Source organism: Kwoniella dendrophila, chromosome 4, assembly GCF_036810415.1.
Source record: "Kwoniella dendrophila CBS 6074 chromosome 4, complete sequence".
Classification (NCBI taxonomy): domain Eukaryota; kingdom Fungi; phylum Basidiomycota; class Tremellomycetes; order Tremellales; family Cryptococcaceae; genus Kwoniella; species Kwoniella dendrophila.
Genome location: NC_089479.1, coordinates 1,204,266 through 1,231,618, shown reverse-complemented (window position 1 = coordinate 1,231,618; position 27,353 = coordinate 1,204,266). Strand labels below are relative to the sequence as shown.

At 37.4% G+C, this 27,353-nt stretch overlaps 11 protein-coding genes across 11 annotated transcripts; 7 read left to right on the top strand and 4 right to left on the bottom strand.

The window, feature by feature from the left end:
- Positions 1 to 1,090: 1,090 nt before the first annotated feature.
- Positions 1,091 to 4,278, top strand: L201_003574 (uncharacterized protein; the record flags this gene model as incomplete). The annotated part of the gene is made up of 3 exons (XM_066219327.1): positions 1,091 to 1,164; positions 1,597 to 2,697; positions 2,745 to 4,278. 3 exons carry the CDS (start codon positions 1,091 to 1,093, stop codon positions 4,276 to 4,278), a joined length of 2,709 nt encoding a protein of 902 aa, XP_066075424.1.
- Positions 4,279 to 4,465: 187 nt separating this feature from the next.
- L201_003573 (uncharacterized protein) lies at positions 4,466 to 7,252 on the bottom strand (the record flags this gene model as incomplete). Its single annotated transcript, XM_066219326.1, has 2 exons — positions 4,466 to 7,172; positions 7,230 to 7,252. The coding sequence occupies 2 exons, from the start codon at positions 7,250 to 7,252 to the stop codon at positions 4,466 to 4,468; spliced, it is 2,730 nt and encodes a 909-aa protein (XP_066075423.1).
- A 487-nt stretch (positions 7,253 to 7,739) lies between these two features.
- L201_003572 (uncharacterized protein) lies at positions 7,740 to 9,105 on the top strand (the record flags this gene model as incomplete). The annotated part of the gene is made up of 5 exons (XM_066219325.1): positions 7,740 to 7,865; positions 7,940 to 8,017; positions 8,116 to 8,218; positions 8,305 to 8,661; positions 8,759 to 9,105. The coding sequence occupies 5 exons, from the start codon at positions 7,740 to 7,742 to the stop codon at positions 9,103 to 9,105; spliced, it is 1,011 nt and encodes a 336-aa protein (XP_066075422.1).
- Positions 9,106 to 9,249: 144 nt separating this feature from the next.
- On the bottom strand, positions 9,250 to 10,947 carry L201_003571 (uncharacterized protein; the record flags this gene model as incomplete). Its single annotated transcript, XM_066219324.1, has 8 exons — positions 9,250 to 9,530; positions 9,605 to 9,675; positions 9,737 to 9,913; positions 10,006 to 10,148; positions 10,208 to 10,448; positions 10,508 to 10,666; positions 10,726 to 10,792; positions 10,863 to 10,947. 8 exons carry the CDS (start codon positions 10,945 to 10,947, stop codon positions 9,250 to 9,252), a joined length of 1,224 nt encoding a protein of 407 aa, XP_066075421.1.
- Positions 10,948 to 11,382: 435 nt separating this feature from the next.
- On the top strand, positions 11,383 to 13,727 carry L201_003570 (uncharacterized protein; the record flags this gene model as incomplete). The annotated part of the gene is made up of 8 exons (XM_066219323.1): positions 11,383 to 11,627; positions 11,807 to 11,887; positions 12,008 to 12,124; positions 12,205 to 12,497; positions 12,569 to 12,736; positions 12,797 to 13,059; positions 13,125 to 13,250; positions 13,326 to 13,727. The coding sequence occupies 8 exons, from the start codon at positions 11,383 to 11,385 to the stop codon at positions 13,725 to 13,727; spliced, it is 1,695 nt and encodes a 564-aa protein (XP_066075420.1).
- A 611-nt stretch (positions 13,728 to 14,338) lies between these two features.
- L201_003569 (acyl carrier protein) lies at positions 14,339 to 15,415 on the bottom strand (the record flags this gene model as incomplete). The annotated part of the gene is made up of 3 exons (XM_066219322.1): positions 14,339 to 14,373; positions 14,690 to 14,828; positions 15,212 to 15,415. The coding sequence occupies 3 exons, from the start codon at positions 15,413 to 15,415 to the stop codon at positions 14,339 to 14,341; spliced, it is 378 nt and encodes a 125-aa protein (XP_066075419.1).
- Positions 15,416 to 15,816: 401 nt separating this feature from the next.
- Positions 15,817 to 17,254, top strand: L201_003568 (ribosomal protein L17; the record flags this gene model as incomplete). The annotated part of the gene is made up of 6 exons (XM_066219321.1): positions 15,817 to 15,881; positions 16,009 to 16,093; positions 16,175 to 16,237; positions 16,312 to 16,737; positions 16,892 to 16,977; positions 17,059 to 17,254. The coding sequence occupies 6 exons, from the start codon at positions 15,817 to 15,819 to the stop codon at positions 17,252 to 17,254; spliced, it is 921 nt and encodes a 306-aa protein (XP_066075418.1).
- Positions 17,255 to 17,902: 648 nt separating this feature from the next.
- On the top strand, positions 17,903 to 20,032 carry L201_003567 (uncharacterized protein; the record flags this gene model as incomplete). The annotated part of the gene is made up of 6 exons (XM_066219320.1): positions 17,903 to 18,434; positions 18,522 to 18,621; positions 18,694 to 18,814; positions 18,876 to 19,054; positions 19,123 to 19,658; positions 19,746 to 20,032. 6 exons carry the CDS (start codon positions 17,903 to 17,905, stop codon positions 20,030 to 20,032), a joined length of 1,755 nt encoding a protein of 584 aa, XP_066075417.1.
- An 805-nt stretch (positions 20,033 to 20,837) lies between these two features.
- Positions 20,838 to 22,196, top strand: L201_003566 (uncharacterized protein; the record flags this gene model as incomplete). Its single annotated transcript, XM_066219319.1, has 4 exons — positions 20,838 to 20,883; positions 20,963 to 21,278; positions 21,388 to 21,948; positions 22,049 to 22,196. The coding sequence occupies 4 exons, from the start codon at positions 20,838 to 20,840 to the stop codon at positions 22,194 to 22,196; spliced, it is 1,071 nt and encodes a 356-aa protein (XP_066075416.1).
- A 762-nt stretch (positions 22,197 to 22,958) lies between these two features.
- L201_003565 (uncharacterized protein) lies at positions 22,959 to 24,010 on the bottom strand (the record flags this gene model as incomplete). The annotated part of the gene is made up of 4 exons (XM_066219318.1): positions 22,959 to 23,222; positions 23,451 to 23,566; positions 23,716 to 23,743; positions 23,879 to 24,010. The coding sequence occupies 4 exons, from the start codon at positions 24,008 to 24,010 to the stop codon at positions 22,959 to 22,961; spliced, it is 540 nt and encodes a 179-aa protein (XP_066075415.1).
- A 640-nt stretch (positions 24,011 to 24,650) lies between these two features.
- Positions 24,651 to 26,069, top strand: L201_003564 (uncharacterized protein; the record flags this gene model as incomplete). Its single annotated transcript, XM_066219317.1, has 4 exons — positions 24,651 to 25,212; positions 25,349 to 25,485; positions 25,643 to 25,708; positions 25,803 to 26,069. 4 exons carry the CDS (start codon positions 24,651 to 24,653, stop codon positions 26,067 to 26,069), a joined length of 1,032 nt encoding a protein of 343 aa, XP_066075414.1.
- Between the last annotated feature and the right edge of the window lie 1,284 nt (positions 26,070 to 27,353).

Here is a 27,353-nt window from a genome sequence, read left to right as displayed (position 1 = left end):
TTTGGTTGAAAATAATTATGGATAAACAATCAAGACTTTCTTTTGTCTTTTGATATTCCTTGATTATACATGAAACTTAGTTACCATAGTTGAAGAACATCTTTACTCCCTCATTATATCCCACTTTCACTTGGATCACCGAAGATCCGAGCAGATTTCCTTTTCTGTTTCTGGTTCTGTTTCTATTGATCAATTGATTTTCATATGCAGATCAAGGTGACTAACGGAAAACAAAGAAAAGAAAAAATGTTCATCGGGTTCGGTTTAAAAGTTGTACTTTAAAACAATCTTCAATCCTTTCTCAAACATATAAATCCCCTCTTTCTCATCAATTCATACTTTCATGGTCTTCGGTACACACTCGTTCATTCATTTCAATTGTATCACCCAATCAATTAATCAATCAATCAACCAATTCCAGCATACTTTAAAAAACACCTTCAGATCATCTTGTCCACCTGATAAACTACATTCTCGGCCGTTATACTTGTTAGACCTATTGTCACTAGTTTAGTCTATGAGTTTGGTTCCAGAAGAATTACGCTAGTCTCAGTTTGATCTTAGCCTTCAACTCAAATTCACAGACAATCAATTATCAGGTGGGTCTTCGGGTTCAAAGGCAATAAATTTATAGTCTTATTAGCAATCCAGTCGAAGCTCAATTCCTTCAAACTAATTTAATTGGCAAAGAAGTTCAATAGGATAGGAGTAGAACAATATAGTTCGGGTTGGAAAACAAGGGATTTTCAGTTACAGAAAACGAAAGAAATAAACAGATAAAAAAATAACCTGGAATCTCCGCTACCGTTTACCGCTTTTTAACAAATCACCAAAAAGCTAAAAAGCTAAATCTTGCAACTTGTACTTTCTACTCTCGGATGCTTTTATATACCGAACTTTAAAAGGCACCACCCAACCATCCTACATCCTACCACCACCACCTACTCACCCTCCCACCCATAAAACGACTCTTACATCATAATAACAGAATTGATCTTATTACACAAACATCTTTATACTGCAACTATACATATACATACATAGCTATCATTCATTTCAATATCTGCATCATCTATAGAATCAATACAGAATGTACCGTCAAATTAGTGTAGTGGATATGAATTCAGGATCGGGGGATCAGGAAACAGATTTTGATCAACCTATGTGAGTAATTCTCTTGTTCTCTTACTCTTATCCTTCCCGCGCCGTTGTTGCCGTTATGATTCCAACTATCGGACGAGGCACCACAATACCTCATCAAATCACATATTAGTCAATCTTGCTGGAATCCATTCTGAGTCTATTCATTCCATGACTCATCACATGTACTCTGGTACTCTGGTACTTTACTCGGTACATGGTACATACATACGGACATTCGGAATATCAATCCGATTCATTCTTTAGCACCGTTCAGTTCCCCCTCTCAATTTTCTTTCTTCATATGCCCTTCAATCGCTTTTGTCAATCAACCTTGTTACGCAACTCTCCGTTTGTCTTTTTTCCTGCTTGCGCAATCAGACAAACCTAAAAAAAAAAGAGACCGAGGACATTGAAAAAGTGAAACTGATCCTAGATATTTCGTTATTCTCTTAGCAAACCAATTCCCACATCCTCTTCCTCTTCTAATCCACATCACCAACCTTTATATGCCACTTTAGCTGAGTATACATTAAATTCACCTCGATCATTTCCCATAAACTCTTCCAGTACTTCATCGTCTATCAGAAGACCGTCTTCGCCGCTGAAATCGATTGAAGAACGGGATCAACCTGGACCATCAAAAGGATATTCGTTTCCTTATTCTCGATCACCCGCAAAGGAGAATATCAATATGACCGCCATGGCTCCTTTCATGTCACCTACATCATCTTCCACTGGTCTTTCAATAGCTGGTCCAAGTGTTACATCAACAGCTCAACAACGTTTATCAATATCTGGAAGACCAAGACGTCCATCTCCTTTACTACATGAGATTCAACCACCAAGTCGTAGATTATCAGCACATCAGATGTTATTGCTGACACCTTTCGGTGGTCCCTTACCAGCTGGAGCTTTATCTGGAGCAGGTGGGATGGGTATGTCTAGAGGTTCATCGAGTATGGGTCATGCGTTACCGACTGCTCCACCAAGATTAGGTAGTGAATCAAACGGTTGGCCAAGAAGAGATAGTGGGGCAGAATCCAGTAGTAGACATAATTCAGTACAGCTGGGTAGGGAATTGCCCGCTGCTAGAGGGTCAACAAGTACAAGTCCTGCGCCAAGTATAGGCATGGGAAGAGAATTACCTACTACCGTCAACCGATTCCCACCGAAAGTGAGGCATTCTTTCGCTCATCCTGCAGTCAACCCTTCACCTCTCGCCTCTGCACCTATGACTACGATATTTTCCCAAGGCTCTTCAGAAGGTACTTCATCAAGGGAAACATCGAATCAAGATCTTAAGCGAACTGAGACTTTCATGTCTCGTGATGAGATTGGTCAGGAAACTAGGGAAATCGATGAGGATGATGATATCGAACCACCTAAGACTCGTGCGAGATTGCTTTCGGCTACAGTTGCCATGACAAGGTCGAACTCATTACCAGTCTTAACACTTAGAGAATTACAAGCGTTAAAGGAGAAAGATGGGGAATTAGGTATTCAGAGAGGCGGTGATTGGGCTTGGGTTTCAAGAGACGGCGATGAACCTGACGAGTGAGTAGATACTAGACTTGAGACAATAATTGCTAACATGATTGCAGCGCCGATCTGGAAACTCCTAGCTTGGGAACCGACACCACCGCTTCCAGTTCTTCCACATCCCTCGATACACCTTTCGAACAACCCTTATCCGCTTCATCATCCTCCTATCGAAACCCCTTTACTTCTTTCAACGATCCTTTTGCACCACGTCAACCTGGTGTAACGCCCGTCTCGATATACGCACCGATGGCAACATCGTCAGATTACCACTACTCGCCTACTGGAGCTGGAGCAGAGTTACGTAGAATGTCGGATGCCCCTATTGTTCATCCCACTTCGACAGCTACTCCTTCACCAACAAGTCGTGGAGGTAGGAGATCAGTGACGGATAGTAGACGACCAAGTGTACCAACTTCGTTGAGGCAGTCTATCGGCGGACTTACGCCAAGACCTGTTCAAAGACGAACACCACCCCAAGCTAGTCAAGCGACATTCCAACCTTCCTATGTGCCTTCAGAAGAGACCAGTCCACATGGATCGCCAATCACAAGTTTACCTCCAGCTTCACGACCAAGACTACTTCGTTACAAAAGTTCGCCCGCTAGAACTACTGGTTTAGGATTGAATATCGTAGTTAGACCAACGAATGGAGGCAGAAATTCAGGTTCAGATAAATCACCGATGGATGTTGGATCAGCTGGAACGGATAGTAGGGGATCAATGGGAGAACCATCGGGATCCGGTTCAGGTGGACCATCAAGAGGTTCATTCGCTTCTGGTCATTGGGCAGAGGTTGATTTTATTGATTCTTTAGCTGCTACTGCCGATGCGGCTGAATCAGCAGCTATTAGTAGAACTGAATCTGCTACTGGAATGTCAAGAACATCAAGTTCAATTAGTCCAACAGCAATTGTTCATCGGAATTTATCAGCTAGTAGACAGAACTCCTCATCTGGACTAAATGTACCTGCATCAATATCACCTTCACGTAGAATAGCATCATTTTCAAGATCAAGAAATGTTTCTTTATCTGCCCCCCAAACTGCAATTTCACCAAAATATAAAATTGAGCAAGTCACTTCAAGATCACATTTACAAGAATTTGAATCAACCGAGTTCAATTTTAAAGGTAGATCAAGATTTGAATCGGTTGATTCGGCTTTCCCTTTGATGCCTGGAGGTAAAGGTGAAAGATTATCTGTACCTACACAGGGTGCAGGTGAAACTTATGCTCATAATAATCAAAATAGAAATCAATCTTTTAGTATATTTGAAAATGCTTCGAATCAATCAATAAATTCTTTACAATCATTAAGTCGAGGTTTTCCAAGAAGAGGTAGTTTAGGTATGGGTACTTTTGCTAAATTAAGAAATTTAATCAATAATTCATCACCTTCTGGAGCATTTATCAATAATAATAATGATGAGTTGATTGATGAGATGGGTCAAATGATTAACAGAAGTAGACCAAATAGTAATAATGGTAGTATAGCAAGTTCAACAGGTAATAATAATCATCTTCCAGGTAGTCCTGCAGGTCATTGGTCAGAAAGGAGAGGTAGTTGGGCAGAAGGTTGGACAAATTCAACGTAATTGAGTTTTGTAATTCTTTTGCATATATAACCAAACATCATGTATCAACATCTGCATTGAACATATTAGGTGCGGTGCATGGCAAGAGAGCACAGAATTGCCCAAGAGAAATTACTGGAGACTATATTACATTGTGTTTGTTTTGAAAGAGGTTATGTCTATACAAGAGACTAATGAAGTGACTATTCTACATATTCACTTGTTGTCTCTTTTCAGCTAACCATCTAATACTTTCAGCTACATCTTGTTCTGTAGGAACGATTTTTCTTTTCTTTTTGAGTTTTGGTTTTGCATTTGAATCTGAATTTGATGTAACTGAAATTAATTCTTCTCCTGAACCTAACCAATTTTCTAACCATTTCCTAATAATTTCTTCATCTCTCATTAAAGCTCCACCACCACCATTATCATTGTTACTATTAGAAGAATTTTCAATTTTTATGAATTTTCTTGGACCCTCATTTTCACATATGTGTAATAAAGCTAAACACATTGTTGAAAAATTTGGTTTAATTTTTAATTCTTTCATCCAAGCTAAAACTATTGGAATTTCATTAAATCTTTTATAATATCCTAATAAAGCTATATATGATTTAAATGTATTTGTAGTAGGTAATATATGTTGATATTTTGAATGTTTTGAAGGTAATTTAATTTCTTCCGCTATATCATCAAAAATTTCTTTCTTATTATTCTCAACGATATTTTCTATATCATTATTATCGCTACTACTACTTATACTTGAACTAAAAAACGATACAATAGTTTCTAAAGCACCTTGATGAGCTATTTGTAAAGGTGATTCAACATTTTTCAAATGTGGCCAATTACCTAAAATGACTTGACGAAATATACGTCTAGCTATTTTCCATGAAACTTCATGACCACCTTTTTCCCTTCTGAATCTCCACGCTTTTTGAGGATCATTCAATAAAACATCAGTTGAGCCATGGGTCCAGGTTTCATTGTTCACTTTTTCATTCAAACCCTTTTCAACCCGGTCATTCATTCCATCATCGTCTTCTTCCGAATCATGTTTTCTGCTAAATCGAAATTCATCCGCTATAGCTCTCAATCTTCTTTTTAACAATTCACTTTGTTCAGATTTCGATAATATCACTTCATCTTCTAAATCAGATTCACTATACCTAGCAATATCCAATAAGATATTCAAAGATATATCATCCAAGTAAACACCATAACGAGGTAAAGCTGCAGACCATAATCTAAAAGCTACCGAAGGTCTACCATCTAATCTACAGAAATTCAACAGTATATTTATATTTTGGGCATCTAATTGAATTGATCCAGTCCAGTTTTCACCATGATCCCATTCATTAGGTAGAGGAACGGTTGGAGGTTTTTTAGCCCATGAATCAACTAAGACTATAGTAGTATTCAAATCAGTGACAGGATGACATGTTTCAGAAGCAACAGCTAAAGTGACCCTATCAATAAATAAACCTTTTGAACCTGATGAAGCATTTTTTTCTTTTTCAATCAGATCTCTCCAAATTTCCCATGCTTTCATATGTTCACCACGTTGATTTAATCCATACATTATAGGTGTGACTGTATGTCCAACCATGGCTTCCCCAGGTAAAGCTTCGGCCATTTCAAGTAGAGCTTCAGTATCGATACTCTCATCTTTTGATACTCGATTCAGTAAAATCGACCAAGCATGTCTCAAGACTATATTAATTTGGTAGTCTTCGGGTTGGAATCTTTCTAATCTCGCTGACCGGTTTGATATTCCCCTTTCTTGATCCAAAGGAAAAAGGTGTGGTTCCAAAGTAGATAAAAGTTGACCGTGGGGTAGATAATATTGGGTAGTAACGATATCTCCAATCAATCGATTTATCTCTTTTGTTCTTTCCGAATTGATATTCGTAGCGAGGCCTAGAACATCTGAACCATTTTCTTCCATATCCATCCCAGTCATATGCGTTTCTCTAGACTGACCATCCATTCTATCCAATGCCATCTTCATTCTCACTCTATATTTGGCTGCCTGAACATCATTCTCTTCATGCATAGCCGATAAAGTACATTGTTTCCATTGAAATGGTGTCAAATCGATCTGATGAGACCAAGTATGTCTTATCAAAATCTTTCGCAGCTCAGGAGTTAGGTATCTGATTCTAATAAGATGCTTGAGGAAAGGTAATGATAGATGGAGCTGTTTGTACGTATCCGAGCTTGATGGTATAGATGATAATATTTTAAGTAAATGGGAGATGATACGAGGTATTTGTTGTCTAACGGGTAAAGGTAAAGGCTGTGATTGCCTAGATGGACCATGAATTGCAAAAAATCTGAATGACTGAATGAATCCCTTGTATCGATTTTGTAACACAGCAATACCATTCAAGTCCAAAGAAGTAACGTCTATCTCTCTGTTGAATTTCTGTAAAACGAGCTGGACTACTGATGGAAGTAAGGCAAACATCTGATGCCGACCTAAATGAACCATCAATTGTTGTAAGATTTCTATGGTCTGTTTTGTATCTACATTGGCATCCTCCACAAAGGCTATTATCGACGGCATCAACGTGATGATGTTAGCTGTGTTAGACGGATGTCTGAGAAGTGCTGATAGATCTTCTTGAGGTATTGGTTTGGTCAAGTCGTAGTTATCAAGCAGGTCACCCATAGACAATGACTTGTTTTCCAGTGGGGGCCTTCCTTTATACGAAGTCCGGAGTACATCCATGAATTCCACATCTTGTAATGAGTTGACGGTGGTTGGAATCGAAGCTGATGTAGCATATCCCGTTAAACGTGGTCTCAGCTGTAAGGTTCGCTTTGCCAGATACGATACAGGCGGTAATGATAATGAGGGGATAGCACCATCGTTTCGACTCTGCAGAACCCTACGGACCAAGCATTTCGATCTGTCCGAAAATAAAGCTTAGCATGTTGCTGTGAATGTATAAGCCTCGGAGACTCACGAAAGTAAAGCTGAATTCTTCATGACTGAATTTATCCATTATATCATATTACCTGGTTCCATTGTGTCCGGGCCTAGGGAGTTATTGTGTCTCGAATGACGGTCTTAAATGCTTGTCCACTTAATGTAAATTCCTATTATCTGAGGCCGTTGAACGTCTGCAAAAGCCAATCCAGAATACAAGTATATATGTATGATGATGATATGTCAAAATCGAATTCGGATTTCAGCTTTAAAATAATGTCGATTTAACAATTGCCTTTCATTCTTCGGTAAAAAGTCAAAACAGGTAGAATCAGCACGACCGAAGGCGGGGGTAGCCGCCGGCATACCGTCGGGGTGGATTTGTTGACATGTTTAGCTACATTGAGGTACGTTGCCTGCTTTGTGAGGGAGTGAACAATTATACAATTATAAGCTGAGGGAATGCTGGACGTTGTCATATCTTTTCAGAGGCACTCAAACAGTATTCAAAACAGAAAGGGATTTACCCAAAGACCAAAACATCAAGATGCTGCAATCGTCAGAAGATGCTTTACGTTTCTTAGCCGAAGGTGAAACGTTATTTGGTGATGGTTGGACTCATGTAAACAGCTTTGAGGAAATCGATGAGGATGAATATGAAGAAGAGGAAGAGGTACGTAGTGAAAGATTGACTACATATCACATGTAGTATATTGAAAGCTGACCATAAAATTTATCGGTTTGTAGGAAATCTACGTTACAATGGATTTAGGCACAACATTAGATGCCAAAGCTCTACAGAATGAATCGCAGTATCAGCTTGTCGTGAGTTTCCGGCACGAAGAGGCTGCAAATATCTATAATCTTACGCAATGTGTTGATCGTTGCGATAAGTCAGCGCTGATCATATCAATGCTGAGCAGGGCTTGGATACACCTTTACCGTTTCTCAAAGTCGGCAATCAGGTATTTCAAGGACAATCAACCCCTCTGATAGGCGATGAGGTTATATTAGGGTTGATAAGAAGTGAGCCTTTTTGCGCTCATTAGGCTGAAGGTCTATGATCAAAAATCAGTGATGTGTGCTGCTTGCTCATCTACTACAAACGACAGATTCTGATAATCCACATGAACCTACTCATCCACCTTTATATTCAACAAATCATCGATTGACATTTAGAGCTATTACACTCGAACCACGTCCGACCATGAATAACACAAACTCCAACAATATTCCATTTGACCACCCATCAGTCTTGGTAGAAGGAGAAGCAGGTCCTGGACCGACAACTTCATCAAATAACCAATCTGTATCAGAAAAGAGTAGTAGAATTCCTAGATCATCAATGAAAGGTTCAAGAGGTAGTATAAAAGGTAGACCTAAAGGTACACACAAAGCAAGGTTGATAATTGACAAACTTGATGATTTGAGGAATTTTGATCTCAATAATATGAAAACGTCGCAAAAAGGTTAGTTTTAATTCCCGCTTTATGATATCAGAAATACCGATGGGTGGTACGAAAGAATACAAGTTGAACAATGACTGATTCTTTATCTTCTTTATAGTTGAACTGGGTCCAGATGTAATACGATCACTGGGTTTACCACCTTCAGACCATGGTGAGAATCTTACTTTGACAAGGAGCATGATGTCAAAGGTCATTACTGGATATCCCTCTGTAATCAGCAGCGGTACGCAAAATGAAAATGGTCAACCAGGAAGTTCTACTTCAGTAATGAATGAGGAAACACCACAGCGACCAATACCAGCTCAAGATGATATTCGAATGTTAGAAGAAACTACAAATTCAAAAGATCCAGCCCAATCGCAATTGGAAGTCGATGAAGCTGTGATTGATGTGGAAGATGATCCACCTTGGGCAGAGATAGTAGATGGTGAGCTACCTCCTTGATAAGCGGTAGAGATGTTTTCTTCATTGGCACAGACAATCTGTATTTTGTATTTATAACATTATATTATTCATGAAATGACTATGCTATGTGATATGCACGATGCAGATGAGATGAAAGATTGATCATTTGATTCCTCGTCCTCCTTACATCCTCTGCATCCTGGTATTCATCTCTCCAAACCTCCTCCTTCTCCATTCCCGCCTATCCTTGGTTGTGTCTTCTCCACCTACATTACCCCATCCACCCAAAGGTACAACAACAGCCGTACAATTATCTGAAGCTCCCAAATCTTCTGCAAAATGAACTATCGTTTTTGCTGCTCTGGTAGGATCAAATGATTTTCTGATCAAGTCAACTAACTCTTGATCTGATAACAAAGAAGTGAGACCGTCTGTCAAGAGTATCAAATAAGAGTGTTCTTGCCCTGATTTAAAAGAGCATCAAACATAAGTTATATCCAATTTCATGCTGAGGTATTTGCACATTGGGAAAACTTACCATCTATCACTCTAGTCGTCACTTCGGGCTCAACGGTAACTCCTGATGGTTTCCATTCGCCGTCACCAAAGCTGAATCAAAAGATGAAAGTTAGTCTGTTGGTTGTCCCGATTGAGGACGAGAGACACTCACCCTCTAGTGTTCTCTACTACACCCATCCATCTACTTTCACCAAAACTGTCAGAAACAAGTAATTCCGCACCCATTCTTCTTAATCGACTAGCTTCGACACGGGATTCAGCATGATGTTTCTCCGTCAATGGTATCACTCGTCCTGTCGGCTGATGACACAACAGTGCACGGGTATCGCTACGAAGGATATATTAGCACCGCTTCTGAGTTAATTGCGCATATCGTATTACAATTGTGACATCAATTAAACAGAGACCACTTCCACTTACCCGCAATGAGCGACAGTCAAACTCAATCTTTTAGCAGACCAATAAGGTTGAGAAGGACCGTCTAATGAATGTAGCAATACTACCGATGCTGTCGAACCGCATCTTTTTCCTTTCTCTTCTTTATCGAGAATCAGCCTATCCGTCTATTTAGAGAGATAAGTCAGTTAACATATCCTGGGAGAACCATCTACCGTTAACTCACTTGAAGAAAAGCGGCATTCAAGCGTTCTTCTAAAGTCATTACTTCACCTTCAGCAGGTCTATTACCACTAGAAGCAAATTTGGTCCAACGTGATACAGCACCTCCCCTCCAACGTTTAAAGTATCCTGCATGTTTCTCTTTTGTCCAATCTACTAGATCTGATATATCAGATGATTTCACCGTCTCTATCTGTTTAAACAAGTTTTCTTTCAAATACGTTGATACCTCTTTACCTCCGTGTCTGAACAGCCACATGGATCAGCACAATGACGCTTTCGTCCCTGTTATAAATAAGCTTACCCATCAAAAATACCAAAAGCAGCTACCTGACCTGCCAGGAAATCCGATCCAGAAGACGATGGGTCCCATTCATAAGGCATTTTAAGCCTTTTCAAACTACTCTGAAGTTCTTTAGGCGGTAGCTGTAATGACCCCACCGTAGCAGCATCTTCCTGATACCTGTATTATCGATATATTTAGCTAACATGCCAACAAATGCAGTCAACACAACTACGTACTCTCGACTACCCCGTGATGAATATACACCTATAATCTTTGGGTTGTTCAATGGCACCTTGTATGAACCTAACGAGAAGGCGTACAACAATCAGTCAATCACCTACCTGGAGAAAGATGCTGAAATACATAAACTCACCGCCTGGAGTTGAGCCTCTAACGAAATCATGTACTCCTCTCACGCCCCTTGCAGGGGCCATAGACGTTATCGAGCGCGATAACATGGCATGAGCAATACCACTTGTAGTGTTCAAGCGATAAATGGAAATCAGATCATAAAGATATTTACTTGGTCTCCCTCGCTACAAACAAAGGTGACTTACCAGTCTTTCGGATGACTTGACCTGATACATTTCCGGTATTCGGCAAAATGCGGGGTGATCACGTGGTTGTATGTGGGGAAAGTGATTTTTGGTTACGTGTTATAAAGAATTCATGTTCTGATTTTCGATTATTTATACCTAGTCGCGTATATACATATATACATGAATACATAGAAAAACGCAAGGTATCCTATCAATCAATCATTTCATTCATCTCGTCATCTTTCCTTTATCTCCTTCAATACAATTCATTCATCACAAACACCTTTGCTTATAGATTATAGTCATTAGAAGCATAACATACGGAGTACAGCCAGCAGCTATAGGATAACTTAAATGTCGAAAATATCAATAAAATCTGAATCTTCAAATTCAGGCAGTCGAGCTCCATCTGTCACCTTGAAAACCGATACGAAGCGGAGAAGTAAAAGTCAATCAGTAGAAAGGATTGAATCTGCTGGTGAAAAGCATATACCTTTAAATAAAGAGGAACAGCGCATAAAAGACTCTAAAGCTCGATATGAAGAAGATGTAAAAAAGCATCAAATTGTGGATGTCAAACCTGCCAAATTGGAAGTTGAGTGAGTGCACATTTCAAACGCAGCTCTTGTCGTTTGATGACTGCGTGAAACCAAATTTGATCCAAAGGTCCGCGCGTTATCACATCACCAGAGGTCAACACTTGATTTCTACTATATCATGGCGATTCTAAACAAGTGCCACATTGCTCATTGTACTGATATTGGATTCTGCTCGATAGTTGGCAAGTATCATACGTATGGTCATTTATCATGAAATTCAATTTAAGAAATCAGATATCGAAGTTGGAGTGTATACAAGAGTAGGTTTTGGTTGAGAAAATCAAAGGATCTTTCCCGCAGATCACAAAGTTCCGATTACCGATGTGGCACCGTTCAAAAGTTAACCCTTACTGACGTGATGTGTCTATACAACCGTATAGCTTCGAAAGATGTTTAACGGAACCTATGGCAAACAGACCTGATGATATATTGGAAAGTATTTTGATTTGCTTTCTAAACAATATAAAAAATCTTAGATCTGGCTCAAAAACCATAACGTACGTGGATTTTGGATCATGGGGACCGGCTCAACGTCAACTTTGCTCAGATACTGACTATGCTCCCATTCATCTATTAGACCTGAGAATATACAGCACCAATTATCGACGTATATCACCGATCAATTAACGAATACATCCGAATGGACAGTATGGGATAGAGGTTGGCCGATCAACGAAGAAGATAGAGGATCATGTTGTACTTCTGATCCACATAGTTCTGAATTAGGTAGATTGAGGTATTATGGGGAACCCTCAAATGCCAGAGCGTCTAAAAATCCAATTAAACGAATGGAAGCTAAAGGGGGTGGAATATTCGAGTTGGATTGGAGTGAAAGGACATCGTTGTTAAGACAAATGGTAGATTGGCAATGTACGTTTTTAGCTTTCCAACAATACCAGATGTTTCAAGTAAGCTAATGATAAGATGTCAACGATATATAGTAACTCACTCTGAAACGATACGAGACAAAATACATAAAGAGTTCCCTGCAAAAGCAAATGAAAGTAGAGCTAAAAAGCCTACTCCGGCAGAAACGATTGAAAAGGATACTATAGCAGTAAAGGAATTGGGTTTGACCCGTGAGAGAGCTAGAGTTTGGTCGTTTGATGGTCAGTTTTGTGAAAATCCATTTTCTATGTTCAAGGGATTGACTATTTTACTTGATCTAGATTCTTGGCGATTATATCAATCTGGTAATCCATATAAAAGACCTTGTCAATTGACACCCATAACGACCGATCGAGAATCTTATGATAAATTCGTTGGTGATCTGGAAGAATTCAGTAACCAAGTTGATAATTCCTCGAATCCTGTTTCAAAAGGTAGTAAACAAGCTCTTGAGATCAAAAAACTGATACAAGCTAAAAAGAATGAAGGATTATTAGCTGAGAAATTGAAAGAAAGAATCGAAACTGTTGAAAAGGAAGAAGCTGTAAGTCTCCGCCTTAGTCGTGATGATCAAACTGCTTATCCTTTTGATTGTTTATCGGTTTGTAGCGAATACAAAGAGCTCGAAGGAGGATAGCACAAGCAATAGAAATGCAACAACGTGCTGAGTTGAGGTCAACCAGAACAAGAAGACAAAGTAGAAAAATCGATTATGTTTATGATGACCATTCAGAGGTAAGTAGCATTGTGTTGACGATGACCTATATATAACTGGGGATATTGTCTAACCAAATATTGATTTTCCTATAGATTGACAGTGATTCAGGACCATCATCGAGAAAGCGTAGAAGACTTTCACCTGAATTTAGTGGATTAGACGATAAAGGTAAACCTATTATACCTGGTGAAAGGAGATCAGCTAGACAAGCAGGAAGACCTTATTTGGTATTACCTGGAGATCCAGAAGACTTTGACCAAAAATCGAATGGTAATAATGATGAAGAAATTTCAATTGAGATGTCAAGAAATGCTTCTTCAGTCAAATCCGAAAATGATTATCCGAGAAGTGAAAAAGATGAAGAAATGGGTTCTGCGAATGGCGAGATGAATCATAATGGGAACAGTAATGGTAAGGATAATGAAAGTAGTAATGGAGTGGGGGAAAAGAAAAAGAAAAATAGAATGAAAGGATATGCGTGGGTAGAAGAATGAGTGTTAAACGATAATATAGTCACTAGCAATAATCCAAATGCTTCGATCTTCCAATATTTCTATATTGTCTAGGTATAGATCAAGAAGTCAACCATCGTTGCCATAGCCATTTTATACTTTCCTCCTTTGCCTTCATGTTCTTGACGATTCCCCGCATTTACATAACCCATCTACTGATTCCAATTGAAGTATACGCCTTTGTAGATATCGTGTCACACTTCAGATTGCTATTTAATGCGCAAATGATGCACAGATCGATTACAATTCAGCATTCTATCCCAGAACTGTCGAATCTTAGTTTACCATTGAGCTGCCCACAAATATTAGGTTTGAAATTCTCATGAGTAGTATTGCTGCATAAAAATCGCTTCATCATTAGAATAAAGTCACGAATCACATCACGTATAACGCATTATTACTATTTGTTGTAGATTGATTTGTTTAATGTGCTTTAAAGTTTAAAGACATCTGTCAGCCAAATCCGAAGAATACAACCAAAATTAATTGTTAAAGGCAATGACAACGTACCTTCTGGAGACTGTTGGATTTGTGATGGATTTGTGGAAGATTCCAAAATGTCAGCGACACGAAAAGCAGAACTAGGCATTATATCATGTATTACTTACGTGAGAAACGTAGTCAATAGCTAAATGAGCAAAAATGATTTGTCAATCAAAATTTCTTAACATATACCAGATCTGATCCCCCTTTGCATTTTTTGCCCTGTCCTTTGTAATACCCCAATCTACAGCCTTACCCAGCTTGCCCAAATTTGCCTCCAGTTTTTGGTTTCCTCGTAAACTCATCTTTTCCATCTTGGTAAATCGCTACCTCTATCCATCATGCAAATCCCTAACTATTTGTAAAGAAACAGAGTTCCCTCTTTTCCTTTTTTCTTTTGTCAAGGATTTTGTTTTTCCTAGAGCAAAATCACATAGTATATCAAAGATATAGAGACTCACCTTTTTGAACAGTTGTGATTTCATCAGCTTCAGCATCAGGGATTTCAATAGCGAATTCTTCTTCAATGGCCATAACTACTTCTACAGCATCAAGTGAATCGAGACCGAGATCAGAGGTGAATGAAGCTCCAGGTGTAAGCTATTCAAGTTGATTCAATTGGCCATTGTAAGATAATGAGGTGAATCATCGATGTTGTTATCGTCCAAATAAAATGAATATGAGTTGACCCAATTATAACATTGTTGATCACGATTTCAAGGTAGACATGTTGTTCAATGAGTTTCATTCGATATGATGAATTTAGTTGCAATAGATTATGGATTATTGATCATCATTATTTGAAAAATGATAGGATAAGGAGATGTCAGGATGATCATATGGGGGATAGCAAAGTTAATTGATTGGTTATAGTACGAGTTGAGGTAGAAAGATCAAAAGTGAAATAATCCAATCAGCTTTCTACAATTACGCATGAAGGATTATCGAAATTCCCATAAATATCATCCCTTGAAAAAACATACCTTGGTATGATCAACTTTTTCGAAACTTTTTAATACATCTAAAACTCTTGAAGTGATATCATCTTTACTTAAACCTGCTGCAGCTGCATAACTTCTATATTGAAATGTTACAGGTTGAGGTTTAATTGTTTTTGCGATTGAACTTGTTGCTCTAAGTCGTAATGAAGGGAGAGCTGATCGAAGTACTGGAAGTGTTCTGTACATCTTGTTTGATTTGATTTTGGCTTGGCTATCTGACTGAACGAGAAGTGATATAAGATGAAGATTATATGAAGCTTTGAAGATGTTATATCATCTATCTATCTATCATAAGATCGTGATGACCTCTATGCATTAAATCATTATTAACCAACAATCTATCGAGGAATGACCATACCAAGGCATTGATAGTCTCACTATTTCCGGAATTCACCGATCATATCATACCATGTGGCACACTTTTCGCTTTTCACCTTACATTCATCATCTTGCTTCATGCTTTGACTTTTTGAACTTTTTATCTATAATTGTCCATCATACTTGAATCAACAATACAATATTAGTCATCCTTGTTTTCGCCTTTCAAAAATCGAGATAGTAAGGAGCAAAGGAAGAATCAATCAAAAATGAAACATGGTATAAGTCAACGTAAACTGGGTAGAATGCCCGCTCATAGGATAGCATTGTTGAGGTGAGTTTGATGTTTAACCATTAGATGGATATTGAAGATTATAAAGATCATTGGATGGATAAATTGCTCTACAGCACATATCACATATAGTCTGCAGATATTAGCTAACACATTGCATTGATTCTAGAAATTTGGTATCTGCTTTATTACATCATGAAACTATAAAGACAACTCTACCAAAAGCTAAAGAAGCTGCTCGTATGGCTGAAAAGGTGGGTTGAATATTCAAGATTAGGATGTAGTGTTAAGCGGGGCTAGTATATGATATTAATGTAATACTTTCGTACTCACAGATAATCACCCTTGGTAAAAAGGGAACGAATCCAGCTAAGAGTAAAGCTGAAGCATATTTAATGGTTAGTCGAATGATACAGAATAACTGGATCGTTTTACGGGAAAAAATTTGACTAATCCATATTCAATAATATAGCCACCTCACAATTCACCTACACCATCATCATCAAGCTTAGCATCATCTTCAACATCACTTGATCCAGAAGAATTTATAGCTCCAAAAACATTATTACCTAAATTATTTAATGAATTATCATCAAGATATAATTCAAGATCAGGTGGATATACAAGAATACATAAATTTGGTAGAAGACAAGGTGATAATGCACCAAATGCAATTGTAACTTTAGTTGATGGACCAAGAGATTTAAAATTTGAATTATTAGCTAGAACAGTCGGTAAAGAATCTTTAGATTTATTACAACAAAAAGGTTCTTTAGAAGAAATTAGTGAAGATTGGGATGGATTAAGAGAAAAAACAAAACAAAAAGTTGAAAAAGTTTTGAAATTTAAGACTGATGATGAGAAAAATCAATTCAAGCAGAAAGCCAGAGAATTTGCCGTGAGTAACAAGTTTCACGTTCAATCTTGCTTTATAAGATTATCCTTCTCTGTCTCTAGAAACGCTGCACCAAAGAGAAGGGAGATCTTGACATAAAGCAGGTGAAAACTCATCCCTATGTCACAATGCTGAATCAATTTGACCCGTTTCCCAGGATTACCTTCAAGCTGAAGAAGCTGCCTACGGGGGTATAAAATCACCAAATGTTGGTGTTGATACACCAAAATATCGAAAACCTGGGTAAGTCCTTATTGAGCTTTAGGCATGGTTTTAAAGAATACTATCTAACGTGTATTGCTTTACTGCTTGCATCGCATATAGTATGAACACACCGAAATCAGGTAAATTATTACGAGCAGGAGAAAGGTTATCTGGTGTTTCTACGCATACAACGGGATTGGGATTAGCTAGAGGTGCATTGGCGAGAACACCCAGAGGTAAACAGTTGATAGATAAAACACCTAGATTCTGGGGTCAAGCTAGATTACCTGAGGGTGTAGCTGCTCAAGTTGTATAGATTAGACTATTTGACGAGCACATAGTGATGGCATGCATAGCCATATCAGCATTGTTTGATTATAGGATCAACGATCGCGTTGAGCGCTTCTAATTAGTATATGAGGTTCTGCGTGACTTTTCATCGACTTAGCTTGTTATGCAGTACTCTCCAGCTTTCGTTTAGTTACATTAGATATTCCTCTTTCACATCATCCCATATCTATAGCTACGTCTAGAATTTCTTCCTCCCGTCTCCCTCTCCCTCCCCCCCCACCTGTTTTCCTCCGTTTGCCTTCCCTCTCTCCTCACGCGATCCATTGTCCTCCTCTCTTGCTATCAATCTCCGTGCATCCAATTTCCTTTATCACAATGCATGGATATGTTGCAGCTGAACAATTCATGCGCATCTTCAGATTCACCCCTATCTTATCGCAATTTCTTCTAAATGTTCACGGCTATCCCCGACGGTCAGACGCGTTCACCTCGACAGTTAAATTAAAGATATCTTTCGCAATTAATTGGGAAATGCATTTCGACAACTCGACCAGATTCGCTCATTTAGTAGACAGACAGCCAGCACGAATACTCTAAACTGATGATGGTGGACCAACAAATCCGAACGACAGAGGCTGGCCCATCAAACTCCTTGGTAAGATGTCCATATGTAATGGGTAATCGTTATCTGAATTCAAAAACATTACAACCATTAACATTACGTTACATTGGTACACTTCCACCTTCAAGTAACGATGTTGGTGATCAAATCTGGTTAGGTGTAGAATATGATGATCCATCAAATGGAAAAGGGCATAATGGCATATACAAAGATGTCCAAGTATTTCAAACTTTAGAAGAAGGAAGTGCAAGTTTTTTGAAATATAATCAAGGATTGAATCCATTAAAAAGAGGTAATTCCTTGATCAATAGTATAGAAGATAGGTATGGGGAAATTCGTCCGAAGATCATCCCTAACATTGACAATGAAACTCAAAGTCAAAGTCAAATTACACATGAAAATGAAAGTGTAGTTCTCGGATCAAGTGAAAACGCAATTATAGTTCAAGCACCAAATCTATCTTCTGTTAGGGAGAAAGTAGGCAAATTAGAAAAATTGAGAAATATCGGATTTGAAGAGGAACATATTGATTCTTTAGGTAGTGATGAAGAAACTATAGAAGTTCTTAAACAAAGAATGAAAGGTATATTCAAACTATTTACTTTATTATCTTGATTAACTGATTCCTTGTATTCTATCCACTAACACGTAAACATATCCCTACGTATAGGCTTGAAATGGTTAAATCTTTCGAAAAACCTTTTATCGTCTTGGGATCAGGTATTGGAGATTGTGGATTGCTTTCAAGGCTTGGAGGTCTTGACTTTGAAGTGAGTTGTTCATCTCTGGTAAACAGGAGTAAAGAACCAAAATTGAGTCATAGAATGAAATCCCCTTATTAGTCATTCGCGTATACGACCTATAAAGATTGAATTAGACGTAAAGGAAAAGGAGAAATATATACGCAGCTTTTCTAAGATAAAGGAACTACATCTATCAAATTGTTTGTTATCATGGGATGAGGTTAGTATTCTTCTCACATCACGTTATGACCATCCGCTAACATATCTTGATACTCTTGCAGGTATGCTCAACCACTGCTTTGTTCCCCAATCTCGAGGTCTTACATGTTGAAGCCAATAAAAGGCTCAATAAACTATTTCGTCGATTTGATGATTTAAATAATCTGAAAGAACTCACATTGGGAGGATGTCCTATATCAGAATGGCAAAATATCGTTTCCACATTAAGCAATTCACCTAAGTGAGTTGTTTTTTCCCATTCAAGCTAGATATCATTGACATACTTGATTGCTGGAATTGTTACTTTAGGCTTGAAAGTCTAGACTTGTCGTTTACATCGATTAGAACTATTCCATCTCCATCCTTGACAGAGAATGATCGTAAATTAGATTCTCTCACCACGTTGACTTTTTTGGAATCATCAATATCGAATTGGTCAGATCTAGATAATTTAAGTCAATTTGCACTCAATCTCCATAATTTACGACTCAGTGTACGCAAAACACCAATACCGCAAGATACGAATCAAGAGATAGCATCAGGACAAACAATGGAGATAAACCAGCTATTATCAGTCGACGATAAATCTTTAAGATCAATATGCATCGCAGAATTCCCAAATTTAACAATGTTCAATTCTAATCCAATTACCCCAATTGAAAGAAGAGACTCAGAGTTGTTTTACATATCTTTTGTCAAGAAACGAATAGCAAATAATGATGAGAAGATTGAGAGTTGGAGTAGATACGAAGAATTGTGTAAGCTACACAATGTGTCAAAAGAAATAAATGAATCAAATGAGATAGGGAAGAAACCGAAAAGCGGTTTGAAGGGAAGAATGATAAGTGAGTGCGGGATCACTTGATAAGCTATTAGTATACGTGAACGATGATCGAAGAGCTGATCATATATCTTTGAATACTCATTTCCAGAACTCAAAATACATACAGAAGGCTCTAATGATATTCAAGAGATATCGATCCTACCTAGTGCCAGAATCACTTTACTCCAACGCAAATTAACGAAATTATTTGGAATACCTGTAAATCAATTTGAACAGATTCAAATTTGGAATACGACGTTGCTTGATGTTGAAAAACCAGAAAGTGGATTGGAGAAAGTAAATAAAGTTACATGTCCATGGGAAGATAAAGAAGTTGGGTGGTGGTTTGAATCTAATGATGAGATTTTCGTTGAATTTGTTAGTGAGGATGATTAGTATCCGGAATCATAAAGAGCTCCAAGTTGTATTTATTGTTCATATTGACAGTATTATGGTATATGTATTGTACCGATGTATATATTAGAAATACTTCTAAGGATCTCTCATGATTAGCAGTCTACGTCTCCCACCATATCCTTCGTTTGTATATCGTTAAACTTCTCCTCTCCTCCTGTAATACTGTTATATTTCTTGTGCTGGTTCATGTTACGAGTGGAAGTTGATCCAGACTTGTCGTTCTTTCAAAAGTCAATTTTGATCCCATATCTAAGATACTCAGTTACGTTAATTCCACCAAAAAGAGCTTACTTCATACATGCCGTTCGTGCCCCATACCATTGCCGATAAATTAGAGACATGACACCTTAATGCTGATATATTGATCTGATACCGATACCGGTAAACTGGTAAATTCTGATTATACATAGAGTTAGTTACTCCACCGGTGACGTACCTTTATCCGATCGTGACAAAGGCTCGCTGTATTTGCCTTGCTCTTTGCTGTTACCGAGATATCTCATCTCGAAAGTTACCTTAAAAGCTGCTTACACGCAGAGTTTACTTGAAACTTTCGGTGTCTGACTCTATCAGCAATGAGGTCATGACTGTCTTTGAGTTATGATGATTTCCAAACGTTTTGGAAAAAAGAATAATGGTTGACCATTAATCGATTCATTGAATGTATGTGATATAGCAAGGGTTGGAAAAGAAAACATATATAAACCTCGACCTCGTATTTATATTGATAAAGCTATTCCAAAACACTGATCAAGTTTAAAGATTGAGCCAACAAACCTATACAATGTCTTCCTCACCTCAAACAACAGCTAAAGGATACGGTATCTCTGGTGAGTCCAATTTTTCTAATCTACAGCAAGTATGTCTGTTTGTGGGATTCGGCTGACTTTTTATCTTCGATATTGTTAGATACCAAAAAATACACAGACTTTTCAGTCAAAGAATTTAAATTGAAAACGTTAACACCCGATGACGTTACATTAGATATTGAATTTTGTGGTGTATGTGGTTCGGATGTACATACAATTACAGGTGGATGGGGTGGTTTAAATGTTCCATGGTGTGTACCAGGACATGAAATTATCGGAAAAGTTACACATGTTGGTGATAATGTAAAAGAATTTAAAGTTGGTCAAAGAGTTGGTGTTGGTGCACAAGTTTTATCTTGTCTAAAATGTAATAGATGTCATGAAGATAATGAACAATATTGTCCTGAACAAGTTGAGTGAGTTATCACTTTTTAATACAATTCACCTCATATATCAATCACTCAATCAAGTGTAATCCCATAGAAACAATGACTAACCTTGAAAAAAATTTCACTATCAAATTAGCACCTACAACGCTAAATTCCCTGATGAAGTTGAAGCGCAAGGTGGATATTCAACAGCTATAAGAACCAATCAAAGATTTGTATTTTCAATTCCTGAAGCTATTAAATCTGAAGATGCTGCACCAATGTTATGTGCCGGATTAACTGTTTTTTCACCTTTAATTAGAAATGGTACTGGTCCAGGTAAAACTATTGGTATAGTTGGTATTGGTGGTTTAGGTCATTTAGCAATTCAATTCGCTCATCATTTAGGTGCAAAAGTTATTGTATTTTCACATTCATCAAATAAAGAAAAAGATGCTAAAAATTTAGGTGCAGATGAATTTGTTTTAACTTCAGATGATAAATTCGCAGATAAATATTTTGATAAATTAGATTTCATTTTATCTGCAGCAGATGCTTCAGTAATTCCATTAGCTGAACTTTTATCAACTTTGAAAATTGATGGTAAATTAACTTCTGTAGGTTTACCTGATGAACCTTGGAAAGATTTACAACCTCAAGCAATGGCTTCAAATGCCGCTTGTATCGGTGGTTCACATATTGGTTCAAAGAAAGAAGTGTAAGTATTCATCTGATCTCCGTCATTCATCATTCTAGAATTGGTACATTAGGATATGAAAGAATTGGACGCTGATAATCATGTACCTGTCTATTTACAGAAATCAAATGCTCAAACTCGCCGCTGAGAAGGGCATCAAACCAATCATTGATGAAGTTCTTCCAATGTCACAAGCTGCTAAAGCTATCGAAGGTGTCAAGAACAACAAAGTCAGATACAGATACGTTCTTAAACAAGATTTGGCATAAGTAGACCAAAACTGACAAAGTAGCGAGTGGGTCGTTGCGATGTGCGGAGAGCGAGCGATGAGCGGAGCGGTACGGTGTGTCTTGGTTGTGAGAGCGATTGACAGTCGACGGTGTGATGTGCTGAGTGTTTGGGAACGTGGTGTATTGACGATGATTGACGACGAGACGACGAGACGACGAGGTGTTGACGCTAGCGTGCTGAGGTATTCGCGGCAGCGTAGATATATATACAATGTAGCCATAGTTGACAAATGACTGGAGATGTATTTACTTTTAAAATCAAAATCAATTCAACTCTCGCCTTTACGATCTTATATACACAATCACCGGTTTATGATGATGTGTTTTTAGCTCTCGCTCTCTGGCCTGTCTCTTCGTATTCTGCTTCTCAGCACAATATGAATTTTCTACAAACTGTTAGTCCCGGTCGACATAGATTGGTTATGTCCATGATATGAGTTTTGATACATGTAAATGGGGTATGAGATTCTATGAAAAATATTACCAAATCCAAAATTGTGTATTGTGTCTGTGATATAAAGGCGATTCTACTTCTGTATTGTATTGACCAGCCTATGGTGAGAAGAAGACATAGTAGTTAGCATCCAGTAAGCCTTGTGCATTTTCGAATTCTTATCTGGTAGATGTTAATCCCGCCATACCCGCCTGATCAATCGCTATACACAGCACATTGCACAACTCCACTGCTTTATGATAGTAGCGAGATGAAAGAAATCTTCCTCGAAAAAGACGGAATTTTACTCACCAATCCAAACCTTCTTCTAAACCATCACCTTTAGTAGCACAACTACCTCTTACAGACCATTCTCTTCCCTTTTCTTGACCTGCTAAACCTAATTTATCACTTATTTCACCTGGACTTAAAGCACCTTCAACATCTTGTTTATTTGCAAATACCAAAACAGGTACGGATTTTAATTCATCTTCAGATAACATTGTTAATAATTCTGAACGTGATGTAGGTAATCTAGATACGTCTGATGAGTCTATCACATAGATTATTGCCTATAGATGTACAGGTATAAACGTTTGTTAGCTAATTGAACTCTGGCAAGATGCAGCGAAGCGTAGGGATGGCGAATGATAACTAAAGATAGGTATGGCATGTTATGATAAACCAAGAGACACAGTTGAGGTGAGGTGTTTATTCCTAAAATACTCAGAGAGTTGCCTTTCCTCTTGTTTCTCCAGTATCTACACCTTATCAATATACGGCACATCATTCGAACTTACCTGAGTATTGGCATAATAACATCTCCAATAAGGCCTAATACTAGACTGTCCACCCAAATCCCAAACTTGGAAATTTATATTTTTGTATGATACTGTTTCGACATTGAATCCGATTGCTACGATATGATCAAAACCAATGTCAGTCACTTGTCTCGAGAATATTGAAGTTGTTATGTATACATTTGAGCATACATATTGTAGAATGAGATTAAAACGATAGAAATCCCAACATCGAGCAAAGTTAGGGAATCGAGAAAGGACTTACTGGGTATAGTAGACACTACTTCACCAATCTGAACAAGAATGTTAAAATAAGTATTGTTAGGAACAAATTCAGATCATAGCAAGGATCATCCAGGTATTCCAAGGATTTATGGATAAAATGGCTGCTGTGAAAAGGTGATATAATCGAGAACCAGACAACTCACCTGTAACCTATATAATATAGTTGTTTTACCTGCAGAATCTAAACCGACCATTAATATTCTAACTTCTTTGTCTTTACCCCAGAATGCTAGAGAGGATAATGATCCATATATACGCGATAGTGAGAGACCCATAATTGAAGAACTAAACAGAGAGAAGGAATGGGCGATGTGAAGGATGATTGACTGATGAAAGTTGATTACTAATCTGCCAAGAGAAAGGAGATGATTGATCCAAAATCGGTTGAAATAACGCTCAACGTTACGATATCAATTCTATATGCTGGAAGTATTTCTTGTTTATCCTAGGTGAGCCTGGATGATATATCCTCGCTATTGAATTGTCTGGGATGATCGGTTGCGGTTGTAATTTGTAAGATACAAAACAGCTATAATAGATATCAACTGTAAAATTAGATCATTGATCAATAATCACGAGAAGAACGGTTAACTTGGTTTCTCACAACGACGTGTTATGCAGGTGTAAGGTTATGTATTTAAGGGTAACTTTAAAGTGTCTATATTTGTTTTGCTTCTTTCGCGCGCTGTCTAGATTGCTAATGAAGTATTACAAACTGATTATAACAAATATCTCTAATTACATTACGATTTTATTCTATGTGGAGACTCCGCGTTTCAAAACTTTTGTCGAAATATTTTGGTTGATTTTGTCAAGGTAGGGAGGGTATAACTGACTGTTTTGTATCCAGTCTACAAATTAACAAGTATCGTATAGATCATATACACATACTCAACCAAGTCAAATCAAGTCAAGATGTCAAAAGATAAGGAGATTAAACAAGATGAGAAATCTTCATCAAAAGATTTAGAGAAATTAGAAAAGAAATTGAAGAAAGCTGAGGAGAAAATGAAAAAGGCTGAAGAGAAAATGAGAATAGTTAAAGAAGAATATGAAAAAGCTCAAATACAAGCACAAGTCAAAGAACAAGTTGAGATCCAAATAGAGGCTATCAGAGATGATAACGAAGTAGATAAAGAAGATAAAAAGAAGAAGAAAGACAAGAAAGAGAAGAAAGAAAAAAAGGATAAAAAGAGAAAGAGGGGTAACGAAGTTGAACATGAAGTAGTTGAACAAGACAAAGTAAAAGTGAAAGAATTATCTGGACTTAAAGTTGAAGAAGAACCAGCAACGAGTTCCAACGATATAAACGGAGATGACGATGATACAGAAAAATCAAGTAAGAAATTAAAGAAAGATAAAAAAGAAAAAAAATTAAAAACTAAATCTGAAATAGATTTATTAAGTGGAAAACAAGGTGATGATAAAGTTAAAACTATATTTAATGATACTGAATTATCTGATCAAGCTAAGAAGAGTGAGTTAACCGTTTGTCCTTTTTGTTCGATCTTATTTAAAACTAGTAGCAGTAGTAGCAGTAGTAGTAATAGTAGAATTCATGATTGAAGCTGACGATTCATCCCATCCCATCCCATTCCTTCCTTTTAAATTAGATATTTACTACGCTCATTTATTTTCAATTTCAAGAACATCAGAAGGACCAGAACAAAGTTCAGAAATTACAACAAATTGGAAATTTGCTAAAGCTAAACAAAATTGGTTAATTAGAAATATATTTTCAATTGATGAGGTGAGTTTAAAAATCGTTAAAAAAACCAGAAAAATATAGCCAGGATGGCCACTCCATGATTTCGTCTAGAATGGATTGAGGAAAACCAAACAACAAATAACAATAGGCTGATATTGTATTGTATATATCTTATTAACTTTGAAACAAATCAATTCAGATTCCTGATAAATACGTTGAATTAGTATTTGATTATTTGAAAACAGTACAAGGTTTATCTAAAACTGTAAATTGATTTTCATCTTCTACTGGACTGTTGTGTTCAATTACTGATACATACCCTTTCATATATTCCCACTCATACTTACAATATAACACAGAACTTGATCGAATCAGCCAAAAAAATAATTACCCCACCACCATCTAAAGAAAGTGAGACCCAACCAACAGAACAACCGATCGAAGCACAAAAAAGTCAAGCTGAAATTACAGTTCAACAAGATACTGATAAAGCTGAAGAAGAAATTATACCTTCTGAAGTACCTGAAGCTGAAGAAGAAAAAGATAAAGTTCAAAAGGATGATAAGGAGAATGAGAATAAGAAGAAGGAAAGAGCTCAAAAGTTATTAGATGTTATGGATAATTAATCAATTGATTTTTACTGTTTATACTGATACTTTATGGGTCATAGGTCATAGGGTTTTATCATATATACAAATGGTTTACTGCGTTGAGGATATGGTTAGTATGTATACAATGTATAATCATCACTTAGATTTATGTATATATACAGACAGAGAGCAAAAGATGCTCGCAAGTCCAGTAGGTAAATGATAAGCATTCACCCTGACTTGAACTAATGCTATCATAACACTCCTTGATTCAATTCTGTACAGCAGAGATAAATCACAATTGTACAAGTTTTATATTAAGTGCATAGAACTGAAAACATGAACTATATTAAGCTGAGCTATGATGATAGGATAAGAACGCTGAGAACTAATAATGCGACTAATCAAGGACTTTCCCTGATTCCAACTGTTCTGTAAAGCTAAATACCTCTGCCCATAAATAGTGAAAATATGGTCTAAATGCAACCTTGAGCTTCTTATTCTAATACGGTTGAAATGACAGTAGAGGTTGATTACAAAGTCATGATGGATACTGTCAACGAAGATAGTTCAGCTGATGAAAAGAAAATGGCGCCCTCCCGCGTTCAAACTTTTCCGGATTTCACCTTGATATATGATTTACTGTATCGTATATTTTAGTATTGGTTGTTGATAGGTGAAATAGTTAGGAAAAGACGAACATACGGGGACACTGGCTTGATGATCGGTGCGTGCGATATAATGTATTGATTTGTCGGGATAAAAGATTGTCGAGTAATTGAGGTAGTCGTAAAAGAAAAGAATTTATAGTTAGGTTGAATAAGTAAAATTGTGTGAAGAGGGTGAAAATTGTATGTGATATATACACAATATAGGACTTTATGTTTGATTTGAATAAATCGACTAGAATATGTTGCGTCGATAATTGCAATAGATAAAAGTAATATGTAGGTAGGAGTGATGCACCGATAAAAATCACTTTGATGGGTTGGAATGATGATACTGTTACAATAGAAATGGCGGAGAACGAAACCGAACGAAAAATGAGGATGGAGTCGCTGAAGTTGAATTGGATTTGTATATAGTTGACGGCTTTGTCCATGACGAAGAGAATGGTGATGAAACCTGGTATCATGATGACTGTACAAGGATCAAGAAGAAGTCGAAAATAGGTGCTTGAGTTGAAGAAGTAGGAGGTGGATAATTTGATTAGGTAAAGAGGTGAGAATGTCGCTTTCATTATGCTATTATTGATAGAAGAAAGAATATCGAGTATCGGTTGGCGTGGCGCGTAAAAATGATGATAATAGGCCTTGACCA